The sequence below is a fragment of the Phoenix dactylifera genome, unplaced genomic scaffold (assembly GCF_009389715.1).
Source record: "Phoenix dactylifera cultivar Barhee BC4 unplaced genomic scaffold, palm_55x_up_171113_PBpolish2nd_filt_p 000544F, whole genome shotgun sequence".
Taxonomy (NCBI): domain Eukaryota; kingdom Viridiplantae; phylum Streptophyta; class Magnoliopsida; order Arecales; family Arecaceae; genus Phoenix; species Phoenix dactylifera.
Genome location: NW_024067953.1, coordinates 252348 through 273948, shown reverse-complemented (window position 1 = coordinate 273948; position 21601 = coordinate 252348). Strand labels below are relative to the sequence as shown.

Sequence of the window (21601 nt, the reverse complement as noted above, 5' to 3'; positions counted from 1 at the left end):
ATACCTCGCCTTGGAGATCAAGATCAAAGGCAAAGATCCAGCACTCCTCCGTAAATATATATAAAAGCTTAGACAAAAATTCCGTATATGTATACACTACTCTATTTTCTGTATTCAACGCAAATTTACGACCTCCCTAGAAGATGGGTGGTAAGCAGCAGATGGAAATAGACGAATAATATAAATAAGTAAACCAATGTAATTGTACAACTTACTCGCTTCATATACAAATAATGAGGAACTTTAGTAGTACTTCTTAAATCTCCAGAAAGGCCTGCTGCAGAAAAAAACACCACGGGTTCAAAGTACAACATGCCATATCAGGGCTGGAGCATGATGCAGTCAGCGTAATCATTAGGCAACACAACATTCTAGGATGGGATCACTCAAAATCCTATCTCACGCAATCTTGAGCCACCTCTTGGAACCCTGAAATTACAAAAGCTTCAAGACGCTGCAGAGCACAATTGACGCTGACATCAATGCTAGTTTTGAACATCAAGTTTTCTCCAGTGAGCATTGAATCTAATGATATGCTAGGGTTATGGTTCGGTAAAATTTACTAGGCATGACATTAAACATTGAACCAAGATTATGACAAAGTGCTTCAAAGAAGCAGAATCAAGAGCAATACATATGGACGGCAACATTCATCTTAGCAACTTATAAATTAAAGCACGGCTCCGCCAAACCCAGGCATGTCTGAAGCCAAATTTACAAGTGCAGGAAATATAAATGAAACGTCTAAGGGCTTATTATTTGCCCATCAATCAAACTTGTTCTCTATCACCAAATGCTGACCCACGTCCCCCTCGGCCACCTCGTGATCCCCCCCGATTGCCATCTCTCTGTAAAAGCATAATATTATATGTTATAAACTCGTGAATGAAGAAATCCCAATAATCAGTCGTCATCTGTGATAAAGCAATAAGAAAAATGGTAACTTTGAACTGATGCACAGATCAAGGGAAAGATGACCATGTACCCTGTAACTCCCAGCAGCTCTGCCTCTTCTTGAGGGTGGCTGAGCTGTCATTCTGGCTTGTTGTCTCAAAATGGCATTCTGTCTAGCTCTCTCAGATATGGTTATTGTTCTGTGGCCCCGTGATTCTTCTGTATCCGTAACAGTGCTGGCACTCTGCTGTTCCGAGACTGCACTTTGTGGAGGAGTGCTTGGTGGAACCTCAGATATGCCTGCAGATGTCTGTGGACTCTGCACAGTATCAGGAGCACCATGATCACTGTTATCATTGCCTTCAGCAACCTCTTCCATAGCATCAACACTTTCACTCACAACTTCAGGTGAGGCAGCCTCAACAAGCTCCCCAGTTTCATCCCCAGTCCGATCTCCATCACCAGGCGCAGACTCATGCTGGCATTCTACTGATGTACCATCCTCTTGTTGCTGTTCTGGTTCATCAGGCAACAATTCCCCCTCTTCCCTCTCTTCTTCACCATCTGCAGCTAAAGACTGCAATATTTCTTTTCCATCTTCATTCTTTAAGCATTCATCAAGCAAATCCAATGGTGCTCTAGACTTATCAGCAACCTCTTCTGCAATTGCATCCCCTTCATACTGAATGTCATCTTCTTGATTTGCACCATCCATTGATAGCTTTTGATGTTCCTCTATTTCTTCATTTGTTGCAGCATCATCCTTCGCCGTGTCCACAATATCCTCGCCTGACAAGGCTGGAGCTTGATCAGATTCCGTATCTTCCACAGGTGGTTGTGTATCAGAAATATCAACAGATGGAACAGACGACTGTGGTGCTGTGTCAGGATTCTCAGAAGATGATGCGATGGTTTTTCCTTCATAGGCCTCTTGGACATCAGAGTCCTTGGATTTCTTCAATGGAGGTGCAACATCAGGTCCGGTCTCTTCTTGTGAAACAGACTCTTCTCTTAGCTCTGGTGCTGATGATGAAGCCAGGCGTTTGCGAGCAGAAGATGGATGTCGCGAAGAAATGTCACCTAAAAGTTCTGGTTCATGAGATGTACCAACTTTTCCCTCTTCTGCTGCAGTAGACCCTTCCATTCCTGACATTTCTATGTCAACTTGAGGTTCTTCAGGCCTCTCAAGACGAGGACGTACAAGCCGCCTCCCTCCCTTACGGGCTTCACTAACTGGTTTGACCACAGCAGACCCTTTCTCTTTTTCCTGTGTTGTTTTCACATGAGGTGTAGTAGAAAGTCTCGCCTGCTGAGAGGGAACCTGCCGACCTGTAGAAAGCATAAAAAAGACAACTTATAATTGTGAAGCTTCTTGAAAACACACCAATGTGAATCACACTGAACAGAACCTGGAGCGGCCATGGATGTATCCACAGTTGATGTGTCTGAAGTGAGGGGATGACTTCCCTGACCATCATTTAAAAGGGAATTCACTGCTTCTCCCAAGTTAGAAGTGGAAAAGAAGTATTTATGAGTTTCTTCATCCAAGCTAAACCCAGGAGGAAGTTGAGTATCAGTTAGTCCAGTTCCCTGCACACAATCGCAAAGAAAACAAAAATATAAATCCAATAAGGATACAAACACAACCAAAAAGAAATGTGCAACACCCCCACCTCCAAAAAGGAAAAAAAAGGAAAAAGAATGTGCTGTTATATATGGAAAAAGAATGAAATCTAGCCTTGAAAATTCCATTGCAAAACAAGAACTGGAACATTTGCAAGTAAGAGGAGAAAATAAATCCAAGAAGGTAAGAATGCACAACCATATGTGGACTTCCTCCAGAAAGAAAACATACATATGAACACATGGTTTCTCATTCTATAAAAGCATGAGAGGTGCAAACTGGATGGTTTCGTGATACTGGTTCCTTTACCATGTTATGTTGGCAAGAAAGGCATCCAATGACATTTTAATACAATTATAGTTGGTGTCATTGCAAATATTAGAGCTATTCCAAGCACTTTCCAATTTGTAGTAGTTCTTGGGGTGCAGTAGGGCTCATAAGCCATCAAAAACTAATTGTACTGGCAGTATAACAAGCTCCACGAATGAAAGTTTGACCTACTAACATTTTTGCTAGGCTATTGGCAACCCAACGACCAACCTGAAACCCAACCTTATTCCATAGGAAAAAAGATAGTTTTAATAAACAAATTCTTAGATGTAAAATTTTTACAGAAACAGAGTTGATCCTCCACATAGATTGTGATGATGTCATTATCACCAGACCACATATGAACCTAACAAACTCCAGTAGCCAGCAACATTGATCCATGATTGTTGCTTCCTCATTTATTTCACTCCTTCCCAGCTTCTCTCTTTGCTCTAAGGACCATAACTTCCATTTATGCTTGCTGATCTTGCAGCCACCACCGCACAAACAAGAAGCAGCTGGCACATTGAAATACACAGATGGAAGACGCCCAGCTCCATTCTATAATTCAAATTCACTTATTAAAGATACCAACAGTTTCCTTTAGAAAGGTGGTCCGGTCTTTCTCTCTCTTCATCCACATGCATGGGCATGTGCATGAATATATGAGAGTACATGCATGTATAACTCTCTACTGTAAGCTTTCACAGCCATGCTCGATACTTGGATTGCAAACCCACCAAGCCACAATGCCACCATGCAAGGAGCATAGAGTATTGGTCAATGCTCATAAGTCCAATAACTGTACTGTTGGAGGACTAAGTACAATAACTCTACTGTTTGAGGACTAAGTACAATAACTCCACTGTTTGAGGACTAAGTACCAACCAACATCTGGAGGTTTCAACCCGCCAAAATAAAGAATATTTCTCAACACCTACATTATTTGAAAGATTATTCTCAATTTCCAGGTTATGGATAAACAAATGAGAACATTCCTACAAAAAGGTGAGATAAATCAACTGACATGGCAAAAGAATGATGTGCAATCACTAGAAAGCACTGAGCCTTAAACAAAAATAATATCAGAAGACTATATTCCAGGTTTCAAAAGAATCTTTTAACCTGCTGATCTCGTTAATGTGCTAGATTAGAAAAAGACTGTTTCATGGTTCAAAAGGATGCACATCCATGAAAAACGTTCCTTCAAATACACAGCTTGATAACTATAACCTCCAATGAGAGAGAATTGTCAAAATTAAGCAGCGGTCATTTCACACCTCAGAGGCAGCTGTATACTTCATCCATCAGCTCACATACCATCAGTTATGTCTCAAAAATCTCTGCATTCTATTGCACAATGAATCCAAGATAATAGAAATAATCAAATTCTAGTATCTTCTCGCCATCAATTTTGATGAAGGCATCTTTTTTAAAATTATCAAAATCAAGAGTTTAGTGGAAGAGTTTATAAAAAAGTACCACAATTAACAAGTCAGCTGTGTGGATCATTGTGAATAAGCAAAGCAGATGTAACATTAAAATGCAAAATCTATGAACTGACGAAATGCAAACTAAAGTACAGAAGGTCAAGGTCCTGGGAACAAACGAAAACTGCACAGAAGTCAAATGAATGATATATACCTCCACCACAGCACGTATGGCAAGTTTGTGCTTTGAAAGTTCCTCTACAAGCCTTCTCTTATCCTACAAATGATACAGAAATAAGTTAGCCATGATTTCTTTATATGTGTGACTTATTTGAAAGTTCACAACAATTCTGCTCATGCATACATGAAAGAGAGGAGCAAAAAAAGCTTCTAAATAATTGATTACTTTCATGAAAGACTACACGTGAATTTCTGTTTGATGCTTTTGTTCTGCTTCTGATTTCTTTCTCAAATACTGCAATCCGTTTGGAGTTAAGAATTGATTGCTTAAAATTAAAATAAGCAGGTCATTTTGTTATTGTGAGATCCCCTTAACTAGCAGAAAGTTCATATTTACCAGGCTATTAATTCAAATTTCTTTACTATACTTCTCTACCAAGTTACTGATGTCATGTAAATTGTCATAATTCTCTGCTAGGTCTCAAAGCAGGCATTTTAAACTCGACAATGAATTGGCACAGACCATGAATTCTGGCTTTGTATAAATTATCACAATTATTTCCTAGCTGAACAGATTATGAGATATGGATACACTCACATGGTAAAAATGTTAGAACAATCTGAGTCAGGTTTCCAGTCCCGTCAGAAACTCCAGAAATATGAAACTGAAACAGGAAAGTTTTGATTTTCCCCAGAACAAATCCGCAATAGGATTGATTTTATGTTTTTAGCAAACCTGGCCTATGAGGCCAAATTCACTTACATATGAGCTATCTATGCCATTTATTGCCATTTCTTCATTTCTTTCTATTTTTTAATCATTTGCTCCAAATCAAACTTACATTTATGGGTTTTGAGAGGATTTAGAATTAAAGGAAACTGTGTTTCAAATAAAGTTTTTGCCATAGTTTGCTCCTTAAAACTCAAATCCAAAGGCACTAAATTGTTTTCATCCTTAACTGCAATCAATAAGCAACATTATCTTCATTACATTTTATTTTTTTAATTACTTTTTTCACCAACTTAACATGAAATCAGGAAAATGGTACTTAAAGAGGTCTCAACATGCTGTAAATTCTTTGCCTAACACAGTTCATTTTCTTTGTTTTTTTTCTATGTTACTTAATTTTGATACATTTTCTTAAAATTTTTCAACAGAAATTTCCTAGCTGAAAACTGAATCTGAATAGAAGCCCATGTGCTCTAACCCAAACTAAAACCAAGTGAATAAAAGTTGGTTGAATATAAAGGCACAGATTTGAGAAAAATAACAATTAAATTGAGAATTAGGTAACTTCTATGGTGACGTAGAACAAACAAGAATCCCAAAAACTATGTTCTCATTAATCTAAGTTGAAGAACACAAGCATCAAGATCCAATATGAACTTTGCTCCTAATTTTGTTTCAGAGAACATGATATATCAGCTAAGTTTCCCATCAAATATGGTGTAGCCTTGAATCAACTATACATAGATAGTTTTAATGAGAGAGAAGTGAAACTACATATTGGCTAATTGGCTGTGGCATATCCATGCTATTTGGAAAAGATAAGTCATTTTATGTTATTTAGGACTTGTAAGCCCTGTCCTTCTATGTAAACAAGACAGAAACCACATGATTTGCACATCAAGTTCCCATCTTCATATAACACTAAGAAGCATCATTCATGAAGATTTAATTTGACATTGCAAACATGACTAGATAAGCCTGTAGTTGAAAAATTGTTTCAATTTTTAACAAGCGCTTAAAAAAATATAGAAGCAACGTGCTTTTTTAATACAGAAATAGAACAAAAATGCTACACATCAGTCATAGAGAAAACCTTGTTTACTGTCTGCATAATATCAAGTACTGCCTTCTCATTCTTTTGCCGCTTTGCTTTCTCTTTCTTGTTGTCATCCCTCTCTCTCTCTAGAGTTTTCTCCAGTATCTGGTTTCTCATATGTTAGTGAAACATCCACAAGAACAAAAAAAAATAAATTTTCAGTATGGAATGTGGACCTGTATTCTGGTGTCCTTCTCCTTTGCGGCCTGGTCCACTGAGTCAGCTGTGTTCTTCTTGGCTGCCAAGTTTGACCAGATTAGGAAAAGAAAACAATACATGTAACAGTATACAGATGCACTATGGTCATTAGTACTTGATTTTAAACCTTCTATCTGTTTCGAAAGGGCATTAGTACTTGATTTTAAATCTTCTATCTGTTTTGAAAGGGCTTGGTTTTCCTTGTTCAGTTCTTCCTTCTCTTTTGTCAAGGTCTCATTCTTTTTCTGAAGCACAAAAAAAATAAGCAAAAAAAATTAGTGTGTTTCATCTAACAACACAAATTTATTGTAATTAAAACATGAATTTAGGCTCAGGCATGAGTTCCACAGAAAAACCACAACCTTCAAAATAGAAAGAATCTTCTTCTGCTTGTCATTTTCCTGTCTGATATTTGCCTGTGTGTTACAGTAAAATATGTGGTCACTACTAAGTCCAACGAATGCATAAATATACCATCTGAATGCCTTTAGAGTAAATTACCTCAATTTGAAGGGCATCATTTAACCTTTTCACTTGTTCAGCTAATTCTGATTGACATTTCACAAGGGCTTGTTCCAAGTTTGATATAGTTTCTTGTTTCTCGGAAAGAAGATTTTTTGTCAACTGAACCTCCATCTCATTTTCTTTCAGCAGGACCTATGCCGTCGCATACAAAATTAAAATACTAGTGAGTACCAAAGTAAAATTCAAAATGATATGCCAAATACAACGCCTAAGGTTTACGGGAAACCTGTGCTAAGCTTAGCAACCAATGCAACTTTCAAGATGCTGATAAGCTTTACATGATCAAAAAACTGACAGGTGGGCTTTGCCATTAGCTTTAACACAAACATGCAAAAATAGGCCTGGTAATTAATTTAAAATTTTACTTAAATAAAGGGAGGTATGAAACAGCAGTATGACTCCAAAAACAGGAAAAGTTCACCAAATAAAGAGGGCGAAATGTTTAGAAAGACAACCTTCCATGGCCTCAAAATCCGCCATTTGTTAAAATGATAAAAAGCGACACTCCAAAGAAAGATCTTAACCAAAATAATGAGCAATAATGTTCTATAAATTTGGGATCACCTATATGATCTTACTTTGCTACTTAACCCTTTCTTATATCAGTTAAAGCCTAACCCTAGCTATTAGATCATGTCTACCCAATTTTTGTCCCTTCAGACAAGAGGTGCAACCTATGCACCACACCAATATAAGACAAGTTTTGGTTCATTCATGAAGAAAACAAAGATGCTAATTTCTGATGAATTTTGATTATGAACCAAGCCAAAGTAGGGAAGTAGCAAGCATGAAGTAATTGGTATTTGTCAAGGGTTTGAATGCATAGGCAGATGAACAGTAAGTAGGAGCAATAAATTTTGAAATGAATAAGGCCATAGTAAAGCAGGCATTGAGGATTAAGAGCCAGAGAGCTAAAGATTCTGCAAGGTCATGTAAAATTAAGATACCATGGCGAGGGAAATGATTTGTATTTCTAAGGATCATTAATGAGAAAGAGTGAGCCTTAACCAGCATGAGTAGAAAAATGATAAGGAATTTGGAACAGCCAACAATGATTTATACCATATTATTAAGATGGATTCATAAAGTTGGCACTTTGGGTTCAAATGAGAGTTTACAAGAATACATGTGGTACATGACATTATTACATAAACTGCAACATATTGATCTTATATGCTGCGATATAGGAATGATAAGTAACGATACTACTCAACTAAGCTAAACAAATACCATATTCCTTACAAATATATTACTTTCCTGCACAACACAGTAAAATCAAACACATGGTCCCTTCTAGGATTTTACTCAAAAAAAAATAAACCATTTTTTATCCTGTAATTGGCTTCACCTAATGAAAAACTAATTCATGTGGTAGACCTCTTTATATAGTTAAACGAGCAAGTCTATACATCCTTATATCAGTCATCAAAGCACAACATAGCAAAATTCAAGACATTCCAAAATTCAAGTTAAAGTGTCTTCAAAAAAATTACTATTCAAATGCAATTACATGTAACTAGGATGTGCTGAAAAATCAATCTTAGCGCCTGCATTTCATTTTTACAACAATGTCAGGCATCTTCCTCTCCTAGTCCGGGCCTCTGCTACATGATAGCATGGTACGATGCCTCTGAGCAAAATGGATACAGTACAAGGTACAAACAACATAATTCACTAGATGGAATGAGATTTTTGGAATTTCAAAGGAATCCAGCAGTGAAGGTTTCTAGACACTAAAACACGGTAAGATTTTGTTTTACATAACTAATGGTAGGACTGTACATAACGTTACAACTCATTTAAGCTTTTATTTCCTTCACTACTTTGTGCGCAATTAAATAACTCCCAGGTGTGCTTGAGTGTGTTCACGGCGACTATCTCCTAGACTCTATATCCTAACAGGTGTCCGTCACATGCACCATAACCCCATCATCTACCGGACAGTTACCTATATTAGCCTAGAAACCTGCTAGCAAATCAAAAGTCGGCATGTTGATTGCTGAACAACGTAACATGATGACTGAAGAATATTGGATGATTGATCCTTATTACAATATATTAAAAGCCATGTTTACATAAAGGCCATTATAATGTTACACTCAGCGTATGCCGAACCGGCCCGTACCGGCCGGTACGGGCCGGTACAAACCGGTCCGGCCAGCTACCGGTACGGCGGAGCCGTGGAAACCGGTACAGGCCGGTTCCTTGCCGGAGACGAAGAAGACGAGGAGAAAAAGAAGGAGCGCGGGGAAGAGAGGGAGGGAGCCCACCTTCGGCCGCCATCGGAGAGCCGCGGAGGGGCGTCGGAGGCCGGTGGGGGCGGCGGTGCCTAGCGGGGGACGGGGGAGCCCGCGGGGGCGCTACGGAGGCCGCGGCCGCGGCCGCGTCACTGTTTCGAAAGAAACAGTGGACGCGGCCGCGGACGCGGCCTCCGCAGCGCCCCCGCGGGCTCCGCCGCCCCCCACCGGCCTCCGACGCCCCTCCGCGGCTCTCCGATGGCGGCCGAAGGTGGGCTCTCTCCCTCTCTTCCCCGCGCTCTCTCTGGTTCTCTTCTTCTTCCCCGGTTCCGGCGGGGAAGAGCTTCCCGGTTCGTACCGCCCGGAGCACGGTACGAACCGGCCCGTACCGGTCCGGTAGGCAACCGGTACGCCTACCGGACCCGGTACGGTGGACCTTGGTTACACTGACTACCATAATGGTTTTGAAGGGAGTCCATTACTGACAAGTCATAATTAGGTTGGCAAGTTAGGTATGGATCATAAAAATAAAGGGGTTTGTATGGCTTTGTTCTTTTCAAAATGATTATAAATAAGAGGGGCATGGGTTGAAGATTATTTTGGCCAAACCTAGACCAACTCATCGTCACCGCCATCTACAAAAAGCGTCCCAATGCACGAGGCTCCCGCCATTGCAGAGTTTAGGGAGGGTCATATGTACGCAAACTTATCCCCGCATTCAAAGAGGCTGTTTTCATGTTTTGAACCCAAGAAACCCAGGCCACAATAAAGCAACCTTGCTGTTGCACCAAGGCCCACTATCTATTGCCAACCTATTTGCAATCTAAAAATACATATTTCTTTTTGAAGCTCATGGATGTAATAGTTCTGTCCAGAATTTGTTCTGAAGATTTGAGCTGACAATTCATACGAGGATCATAGACCCAGGCAGTAATAATATTTTAAGCAGGTTAATTCTGCTCCCAAAACCAACAAAAGGAAAATTTTACCATTTTGAATAGTAAGCACCATTCTGAGAAGTGCAAATTTTTAGACAAGAATACATAATACCAAGGATGAAGTCTAGTTTTCAATGTATTAATTACATAAACATATATAGATACAGATTAGTTTGAACACTAAATTTCCATTTCGAACAAAAAAAATGTAAGAACTGCTGACTTATGTTTCTCAAGTCAAAATATTTAACATATCGTTTTTGAAATGGAAATCAAGAATATGTTACACGTAAGTTAACAAAAGTTCATGCTTCCCCTGAAGTTTGAAGAAAATAATATATAAAAAAACAGAAACAAACGGCCATAAATCAATCAATCAAGCTACAACTATCAATTAAAAATCAATACCAAAAGGGAGGGGCTGAAATTGATATCAGACTACTTGAATCAACCCTTTTATTTCAAGATAGATGTGCAAGAATTTCCACAGTAACACTTTAAGAAACCAACTGTCAGGATAAAATCTCAGAAAAAAAAAAATAAATGACCAAACTTAAAAGGTATTGGATGATTATAAATAACCACACCATGCCATCAAAGTTTCCAGAAGTATAACAAAGACAAAGGATAAGAGCCATGATCTACCTTAATCTGTTGGAGCTCGTCCTTCATTCGTTCATGTTCCGCAGGATCAATATTTTTACAACTTTCGACTAACTGCAATATAATTAATATCAACTTGAGCAGAGTTCAAATTGTGAATACCATTTCACTCTTTTGTGTTAAGTCCGAAGATACCTCAACAATCCTATTGTTCAGATGCCCTATCTCCATCCTGTGCATCTCAACCTCTTTCTGGCAAGCATCAAACTCTATTTGCTTCTCTTTTAGAAGATTTTCAAATCTTTCAGCTCCCATTTTAGCCTTTTGCACTTCATCACGAAGTTTCTACATATACATCAATAAATCAAACTTTGATGAGTGAAACAGTCTCAGTTTGAAAAATGGCATTCGAATAGCAATTATTGTGGCATAAAATTTATGTAATTCAATAAAAAAATTCAGCTAACACAAATCTAGAAACTAGAATGACAACAGGTGCATGTCGGAGCAGCTGAAATATGGATTTGCATAGGGATCTGAATAAAACCTTACATGAACTCAAAACTTGGTAAGCAATGAGTGACCAATTCTTGATCAAATCAGATTTAGATCATATTTTGTATCTTAGACACAAACTTGCAGAGCCTTCAATGTTGTCTGGTTCATCTCTAGAGCAGCCTAATGGGAGTGAGAGTGGGGAAGGAGAAAAGCTGTGCTTGATTCCTTCTCTTTCTCGACCAAGGAGCTCAAGGGTGTTATGGTTTTGAGGTAGTTTGGGAGGAGAAAGGGAGTGAGTGCAATTTGAGAGGTGGAAAAGGCTGTGAAGGGTGGATAGCAAATAGCAATAGGGGGCACGTGTTATAAACGTAGATAATAATGGGGTTGAGGTGGCCATGGGCATGAGGTGGAAAGCAAGTTGCAGTATTGTAGCTAGCAATGGTGGGATAAGAAGTCAAAAATGGAAAAGAGATAATGGAGGTGAGAGTGATCGACTAGAGGGATTGATGGATGGAACAGAAAGCTGATGGAAACAGAAGAGATGAGGGGGAGAAAGAGGAGGTGAAGAAGCAGGGGAGGTGAGGAGTGATGGAGGTCGCAGAGGAAGGGAAGAGAGGAAGGAACGAGGGGAAGTGGAGAGGATAAACAAAGAGGGAGTCGGAACATTTCATGTGTTTAGCTCTTTATCTTGACATGCAAATAATATGATGTATTTTTTAACGATAATTCAGATAATAGGATCACTAGCCTAGCTTGGGGTTGGCTAAATGTGGCCCAAACAGAACCAAAATTTATTTCAAGCCTGAATTACTAAGTTTGTCCTGTCCTGAATCCTACACCTACTCAGCCTCAAGCGTGGATTGAGTTCCAGTGTAATCTTATTTCCAGATGAAGCTTAGGGTTAAGAGATCGTGAAGAGAACATTTGGCAGGTTAGGCATGGGCAAGTGAGGCATGGAGGGGGATGCAGGGTTGCGAAAGAGGGTGAGGAATTGCTATGGGATGGGGGAGGTGCACAATGGCCTGGGCAAGCTAAGAACTGGAGATAAGGAGAGGGAATGGGCCTACAGCTCAAAGCAGGGTGGGGACCAAAGAGAGGAAGATAAGATTGTCAAAAACATGAAAAAAAGGGAAGGAAATGATCTTTGAGTTCTCAGGTTTGGATCTATTTATACGTAAAAGCAAGCACGAATTTGGATTTTGATTCAACTTCATAAAAACAGATTTGATTTGGCTCAGATTATCGGGCAACTGATTTCTTACACTCCCATCTGAAAGATATGCAGATGCAACTCAATGATCATAGAAATGATCATTATAAATTTATGTTTGTCCAAACCTGACATTCTTCAAAATTATGCTTGTTCTCCTCTCTAAGCTGCATGTTGCTTTCACGAAGCAAATTAATTTCTCTCACCTGAAAAAATAATATTAGGGGAGGCGCATTATGCTTGCACCCTTTCAAGTATTACTCCAATCAAATGTTCTGAGGATCCGAAAGAGAACGAGAAGGTCACCTGAAGCTGTAGGGACTTGAATTCATCATCTTTGAATAATATTGCTCTAGAATTCTCATGTTGAGAATGTAGTAAGGTTTGAGCTCTTTCAGAGGCCTTTATAGAACTCTCAAGCTGCAAGCACAAAGAAACATCCAGTTGTCAACGCAATAATAGAAGCAAGCAAGCAGCCATCAGAATCACAAGATATATTATAAGGCACTACATCATTAAGTACCAACTTATGCTACGGTAAATTGTTAATAAAAACTGATTCATGTCTATAAGAAGCATGAAGCAATTAGGCATAACAAAACAAACATTTACCATACAATCAGCGTAATAAAATATTTTTTCTACAAAAAAAAACTCCTCACTGAAGATAGATTAGAATTCCTAGAATAATATAGCACTTGGTGATCTGCAATAATTAATTCAAAAGAACCTAGAGGTTTAAACACAACTCATTATAATAGTACGAGAGCAAACTGGAGACTTCAAACTGATCAAATTATTTTCAATAATGTTTTATGGCATAAAGGCCATTCATTCCTCTCTAACGAAATGAGATGATGATAATGCTTAATATCCAATTTAAGTTTTATAACTTTGTTATCCAGTAAACTTGTGTTATACTTTGTATATAGCAAATGCAAACAAAAGAAAAGACAGCAAATATCAACAACCAAACAAATTTGAGGGCAAAAAAATCTAAATGGTATTCATAAAACAAAATTTGGAAAGACACATCAAAGTTAAAATATCATTCCGAATCAAATGGTACAATAAACTGAAAATCCTACCTCATCAGAAAGACACAGGACCATATTGTGCACTATGGCATAGTACTATCCCATACCATAGTAAATTAATGTGGTGCACTATATCGTATCAATCTGGCATGCTGCTTATACACAGACTTCATTTGGGCATGGTGTGAGTTGCTTAAAAAACACCTCTCAGCGTCATTACTGGTGCTCTAAATTTAAAAGCACCAAGAGCCCACCTCTTTTCCATAACATAATTTCAACTGATTTTAAGTCAGAATTGGAGGCAACAAAATCATGAATTAACTAGTTAAATGAATAAATGCGCATGGGGTTGGATGCAGCAGGCTGGGGAGAAATCAATTTTCCTTGTATTTATGCACAACATATTTGAAAAATTATTAAATGGAAACATAACCACCAAAAAGCTTATTGTGTTATATCCATGGAATGCCGTACCGGTCCGTACCGGCCGGTACGTACCGGTCCGGCCGTGGACCGGTACCGGAACGGATAAAAAACCGGTATTTCCCGGTTTTTTATCCGAACCGGCCGGTTCGGCGCCCGTACCGGCCGGTTCGGCGCCCGTACCGGCCGGTACCGGCCTCGTACCGGTGCGAACCAGCCGGTTCGCACCGGTATGATTTTTTTTTTTTTTTTTAGAACCACAGCGCCGCGCGCTGTGGTTTTTGAAACCACCGAGTACCGGCCGGTACGGGACCGGTACCGGCCGGTACGGACCGGACCGGACCGGTACCGTACCGGTCCGGCCGGCCACCGGTACGCCGACCGGTACCGGTACGGCGGACCTTGGTTATATCATATCAGCCTCCTAGATACATATACCACTTCAACAGAACTGAAAATGCATATAGGTCCATCTCCAACAAGGACAAATGTTCCACTCCAAGTATTCAGATCATATGCTATTGCATCACATCAGTGGTACCATCTTACAATAATGGACATTGTATCATGTGTCAGACAGCGTCAGACCATATTTCCATATACAGGCTTATAAGAGAACATGCAACTTTTAGATGCTGCAGCAAAAACTGACATAAAGTTGGCTAAGCAAAGAAAAAAATCCTTATAGAAAAGTCAACACGGTCACCGTGCATCCCCAGGGGTAAATACCCTTTTCCCATATTTTGATCAGCCAACCAAGCATGAAGATGAGCAAACAATTTTGAAAATTGGTTCAGAACATACAAAGAAGTACTAATGACTAGGTACAAGTGTTTCAACTAAGGTTTTTCTTTCTAAGTTCTGTTTTCTTCATTACTAACATTTGACACATGAAGCAAGGCACACGGTTGATAAATGGATGGCAAAAATTGGATTACATGTGATGTATCTAAGTGAAAGAAGCATTTGAAGTAGGGTCAGCACAGCTAATATCAACATATACAACCTAACCAAAAGTGCTCTGACAATACAAGTTTTTCAAGAGAAGAGAGCTTTGCATAGTATGTATCTAAGAATACTATGTACATTTTATTTAAATTTAGGTCATTAGCAAATAAAGAGGAAAATTTCTTGGGTACATACTTGTGATTGTAACCGCAACTTTTCTTGTTTCAGCAAGGATATTTCGGTTTCCGCCTGCATTATTAGATTGGCCAATTTCAAGGCACTAGAAACAAAAACAGTATTTGTCCAAAGTGATTCAGATAAATCCACTTACAATTTCTTTTGACCTGCGAAGATAGCTGATAACATTTTGCAAGTCACTCTCAGCTTTTGAATCTACATTTTGGGAAGAAAATCCCGCATAACTTTGTTCCCTTTCAGCTAATCTAATGTGTAAAGAGTCCAGTCGATTGTGTAATATTTTATTCTGACAGAGCAGATGCATCAGACAATAAAAAAAAGATCGAACTACAAATAGCAGCAAAAGTGCAATTATACAGAGATACTACGATTTTCATCAGAACAGAATGGTAAAAATACAGCTGATACTAAGCACTTTAACATTTAGGCAGCTGATCGGCAAGAGTAGAGATGTCAGTGAGATAGTCTTGTAGAAAATCAAACTATAAATTTTACCCAGCACAACCAGCAGTTTGAGCAGCAGCACATTCATATAACATGCCACAGAAACACCATACATGCACACATGCAGAACGGGAATCAAGCATTTAATATACTAGACCTAGTTAAAAGAAATAAAAAGAAAGAAAAACACTCCCCATTGGACTTTCATATAAAAAGAAACCTGCAAATCACTGCTTGTCTTCAAATTTTTTTGTACCAGATAAGAAGTTGAGGAGTTATTAAGTTATGGAGTTACTAATATCTGAGTATCATGCAGCATTTTATAACTTCAGCATCTCTCTTCATAGGTTGAACTTCTTTTTTGGAGTTTGACAAACTGTAATTAGATTGATTCTTGGTAAGGCTGCTATATTCTCAGGATTGTCTTAGCAAGCAGGTTAATTGTGTACTCATAAATACATATCCAAAAAAATTCACAGAACATGGCATAGTTTTTGTGATATGAGATGAATTCCATCATCTCAAATAGTTAAATAAAGACTTGGGTTTCTGTGTAAGGAGTGCTGCTATGAATTATAAGACATGACATGACCATTTGCTACCATTTTACAGCATCATATTAAATATGTCATTGTTACAATATGATTTATTATTGTTTCTTGGTTCAGCAGACAGTTATTAATCAAGGACATGGCTTTACACTTAGTAAATTAAATAGTTATTGTAACTTTTGAGTTCCTGACAATTAGTAACTCAAGTGGTTTAAACAGGCATCTTCGAATTCCATCCAGGTGGCATTTAGAACAAAAAAAAATTTCCATCAAGAAAATGTTGCTTAATTGTAAATTGAAAATTTTAAGGACATGTATGCCGGAGAAGTGAAAAGGTACTGGTTGTAGTCGTGGCACAAGTGAATTTCTAGTCAGTGGTCTTGCACCAACGATCAGCAATAAGGGGACATCTGGAGAAGTGAAGAAGTACTGGTTGTAGTTGTGGCACAAGTAAATTTCTAGCCACAGTGATCTTGCCCCCAAGGACCAGAAATTATGGGTTATCTTCTTTTTCTTTCAAGAAAACAACTTTTATGAAGCATTTCCAATGAAGTGCTAAAAGAAACCATCTCTTCATTTGCTTGGCAATCATTATTTAGTCCAGAGCTGCTTCTAGGATGTTATAATGCCGGCAACACAGTGTTGCCCAAAATCTAGGCCAACAAAAAGAATCCAAGCAAATAATATGGACGTAGCTGAGAGAAGAATGATGAGATGGGTACGTGGTAAAACAAGGATAGACAGAGTGAGGAATGGGGCACATAGAGACTGTTTTAGAATGTGGTGCGTGCTGTTGCATATGCAGCCCCTTGTCTGCACCGAAGCCTATATGCAGTAGTATATATGGTCATACCACGTACGGACCAAAAATACGGTCAACTTAGCACTGTGCAGCTGCATATGGCCTCTTAAGCATCGTATGGCGGTATATGCAAACCCGCTTGGCATTCTAGAACTACAAATATAGCCCACTCTATGTGGGCCCATGTAGGCGAAGCAGGTTAAGGTTGATGGTTAGGATTGATACAGGTTTCAGGTGGCCCGATACAGGTATCAATAGTGCTAAAATGTTGAATATGTTATAATCATTGCGATCAAAAATTAGATAATAAGTAATTAAGGTGTTATTGTTATTAATATTGGTACTATCCTCTAAAAAAAAATACTATCATTATTGTTGTTTTTATTGTACTAAAAATATTGTATTTATTTTCAAATACTAAAAATAGTAACCGTATATGCATCAGCATATGCAGCCTGCATATCATACATGCACTATATGGTCCCCTGACAACCCGCATACAACATCCACTTTCTAAAACAGTGAGTATAGAAAAGGTGGTATTGCGTTGCATCTGGAACAATGGATGTGAAATAAAACTATAAAAGTATGAGGAGGTCTCATTAGAAAAGACAAGCCTACAACAACACAAAAACAAAAGAAAATTATGATTAGATGTTGCTAGATGAGCTAAGGTATGCAGGTTTACCCTTGGGGGATAAGGGTTTTAAAGTTGCCTAGGAGGCCAAGGGCCTTGTCAGGTAGGGGGAGGAGGGGTGGGTTTTTAGGTAGTTTAGTGGATTAGGAGGTCCTCTAAATACCATAACCATATGCGATAAAGCCCTTGACACAGCAAGTTTAGCTAATCTTATGTCGTGGTAGCTGAGAGCACATTCTGGAATATGGAATTAGTACCACAGATGTTGGAATGTCAATGGAATTATCTATATTTGATATGTTTAAGAAATGAAATCATTCATATTATGTGTTCTCTGATGAATGTTGCAGCTTTGTAAAACTCACATAACAATGTCTGAATCAGCAAAAACATTGCCATCCGGTAGAAACTGAACAGGTAATAAACAAAGAGGCCTAAGATGTTGACCCAGGAATTGTTCGATGTTATATCAATTCTGAGTATAAGCTGGAGAAGCCACCAACATAGTTTCAACCAAGGAGGCAAGGACCACTTTCAAATGGAGAGGGATACCAACCAGCTGAGCTAAGGCTGGTTATGTTTCACATTGTACCACTATCTTAAAACTATTTCGAACCACGTAATTTATGGAAAAACGGACCTTCAGTTTCGAATACCTTTAAAGATCACCATAAATTGAGGATCAACTCATCAAATACATAAATGAGAAAAACTCAATTCAAGAACAACAAGATGCTCAATCAGACACGTGATGATGATTCTTTGTAAGTTCTGCTGCTGTTTAGAAATCATGGACAGTTTAAATGAAAGCAAACCAAACTGTGGCACAAATTAATATAAAAATATTTAAAAAATTCAAAAGCACTTCACAAATGAAGCCATGGTCCACTTTATGTGTTTAAACTTTAAACAAAACAAATAAAAAAAAAACTCCTCAATGCATGAAAATGGAAACAACTACTACAAGCATGCAGCTACATGCAACCAAGAAGCAGTAGGATTAATTGAAATATTGCCATATCGATGAAATTCTCACACTTGAACTTTAAATATTTACGTCTGCTTTAGGATCCTCACCACACAAATTTTCAGAGATGGCAATCCTCGCTCCAATTAAATTTTCTTGTGATAAATGAAATCCAAATTTGCTCCAGTTCTGATTAACAATAAATGAACACAACATTGTGCTACACTCTCCTCAAGTCAGAAAAACCTCATTGCTGATGTCTCATGAAGCCTAGCAATCACTCTATAGAACCACCATCACAGTTACCATTCAGAATATCACCTTGAAAATTTATTAAAATGAAAAACATTATAGGCAAATTTCTGACACCTGTTGACCCAATTCACTTAAAATAGGACTGCTTTAGCTGAAATAAATCAGGCCACTGAACTAAATTTCTAACAATAACAGCTGCATGTAAAGCAAATCCTCATGCATATTTATATACCCTTATGGTGAATATGAATAAATTAAACATATATAGGAAATAAATGAGATCTATGGATAAGTGAATCATGAATGCTTAATCATAATTAACTTTTTGACTATGAAAGGGGTTTAGACATAATATACATTGATTTGCATACAAAATTACCCGTAAAAGCATACCTGCTCATTTATTTCATTGTACTTCCTCTCAGCTCCATCCTTTTGTGCCTGCAGCTCTGATTTTTCCTTTTCCCACAATGCTTTCAGAGAATCCTGCAAATTGTCCAGTAAGGTATGTGATAAATAGTAATATAAGAATATATTGCCTACATGCGGAACAAGCAAAGAAACACCTAAATGGTTTCTTCAAACCTCAAAATGCAATTTGATTATCTGATATTATACATGAACATTCACAAAAAGATTATAAAATGACCAAAAAACACAAAGCTTCTGTTACTATGAAAAGGAAAGAAGCATCTAATAGGAGAGAAAAAACTGCATCCTCAATTTTTCTGCTGTGCATTCAGAAATCCCATCCATGTTTAACTTAGAATTCGAAACCCAACACAAAATGATCAGTGGACATTGAAACTGAGAAAAAAATGACGAATTTATCTCATGAAACAAAATCCTTCTAAGCGTAAGAATTTTCATAGGTTCAAAAATGAATTCTAGCATAAACAGACAACCCAAGAAACTCCATTCTAGCATCTCCAAACTGATGCCACATTATCCATGTTTGTCACTTTTTCAACAGCAGAAGTTGAGATTGATTAACTCTCCAGCCAGAGCACATCATGGTACATGGACAGAAAATTCAACCTTGACAAAAACAAGTGCAATCAAGATATTAATAAAGTTGATACCTACAAGCAAGGTACGCGGTACCGACTGTACCAATGTACCGGTGGGCATCGGTACCGGTATGGTACCGAACCAAACCGAGCCGAACCAGTACTGTACCGATGGGGCTAAAAGCCAAAAAAAAAAATTGGAGCCGGTACGGACTGGTCGGTTTGAGCCGGTACCGAGCCGGTATGGATCGATACCAGTCGGTACGGGCCGGTACGTATCGGTACCGGCCGGTACAGGCCGGTACGGTTCGGTACCGAAATATGTAGCTGTACCGTACCGGTAGGGTCCGATACCGGTATGTACCGGCCCGTACCGACCGGTACGGCAGACCATGCCTACAAATATCAACACATTGTACGCATATGAAATATCATTGTATTAACAAAAGGCTATATCCTTGCATTTTCCGCATACTAAAAAGGACATGTTCGTACATTGGTTTCATGGGTGCACAAAAGTCGACCATGTCTTAACCAAACCAGTACACAGCTTGTCAAAATGAGAGATTACGTCAAATGAGGAACAGATATGGGACAATCAATTGAGAATGAGCAGTCATCATTCTGCACTTATCAGTCTCGAACTTCATCATTATGAAGTTTAATAATTTCTTAAGATGGCCACAAGTCTGACCATTACAGAAAGGGGAGCACTTAAGGCAGGCCACCTATTGACTGGCTCATAAGGAGGAAAACAGCAAGTTAAAGTACACATGGTTAAGAGAAACCGAAAGTGTCCACTGACAGCCTTGATGTTATTGGACCAAAAGAACTTTGAAAACTGAGTGACTAAACATTTTATGGCAGCATAGAAAAACAGTTTAGCAGATCCCACAGAGTATGGCAATGTTTTGATGCACAGGAACTAGAATCCATAGTTTCCATGCTCATTTCAATCAGTTGGTAAAGCAACTTCTCATTTAGCCTTCTAATATAGAGCCAAGTTTGAGAGGAAGAAGAAGATAAACGACTAGTTGGTGAACCTGCTAACTTAAATCAAGAAGAAAAATCAATGACAGCATTAAATTTTGCATATTTGAGCACCAGTAGATCATTGTATTATAGGATGATAATGTATAGCTGGCCAGTTAATAAAGCAAAAAGACTGTTCCCAACATCAACTCAGCAAATTAATGAAAGATATTTACTTAATTTTACTCACAATAACTGCAATCATGCATGCAAAATATAATTACAGATGTGCCAAGAAAGAAAGACATAGCATGACAGCACAAAGGCGAACAAATGTGCCCACATAATGAATTGTCCCAGAAGTAGTGGAACTCACCAGCAAATTATATAATCCATCAGAATGTTACCAAAAATAAACTAGATAAAGTGTAACCTGGGTAGCCAAAAGTATTGGTGATTGGAAAGATTGTGGAAAGATTACATTTTCAGCCTTTTGTGCATCTGAAATTTTCCGCAGCTTTGCTATTTCACTTTGCAACGAAGACAGTTCCTTAGAAGTATTAGTCAACTCTTGAATTGCCTCAGCTTGGAGAACAACCTAGAAAAGAAAAAACTGCCTGTTAACCTTCAGAGTAAATTAGTTTGGGGGATAAAAACTAATGTTGAAGCTTAACTGAATCATACTCGCATTAAAAGAACTCATAAATATGAAGTTCGTTAAAAAACCATTGACCCCAACTTATAAAATGGCCCATAAACACAGAAACAAACACTCCAATATTTAGAAATAACAATAGTAAACCCAAGAACATATGCATACCTATGAAATTTACTAGTTAAATGCCACAAGAAGTTCATAGTAATGAAGATCAAAATCCAACTAAT

At 38.3% G+C, this 21601-nt stretch overlaps 1 protein-coding gene across 1 annotated transcript in view; it reads right to left on the bottom strand.

The window, feature by feature from the left end:
• Positions 1-542: 542 nt before the first annotated feature.
• Positions 543-21601, bottom strand: part of LOC120103665 (nuclear-pore anchor-like) — a 54882-nt gene continuing 33823 nt past the window's right edge. Inside the window, 17 exon segments of the mRNA XM_039119405.1 lie at positions 543-848; positions 986-2223; positions 2304-2484; positions 4472-4534; positions 6261-6368; positions 6440-6501; positions 6589-6706; positions 6824-6877; positions 6963-7118; positions 10807-10878; positions 10960-11109; positions 12601-12678; positions 12779-12892; positions 15076-15129; positions 15212-15364; positions 19128-19220; positions 21198-21314. Of these exon segments, the coding sequence (XP_038975333.1) occupies positions 771-848; positions 986-2223; positions 2304-2484; positions 4472-4534; positions 6261-6368; positions 6440-6501; positions 6589-6706; positions 6824-6877; positions 6963-7118; positions 10807-10878; positions 10960-11109; positions 12601-12678; positions 12779-12892; positions 15076-15129; positions 15212-15364; positions 19128-19220; positions 21198-21314 (2889 nt within the window). The 3' untranslated portion in view covers positions 543-770.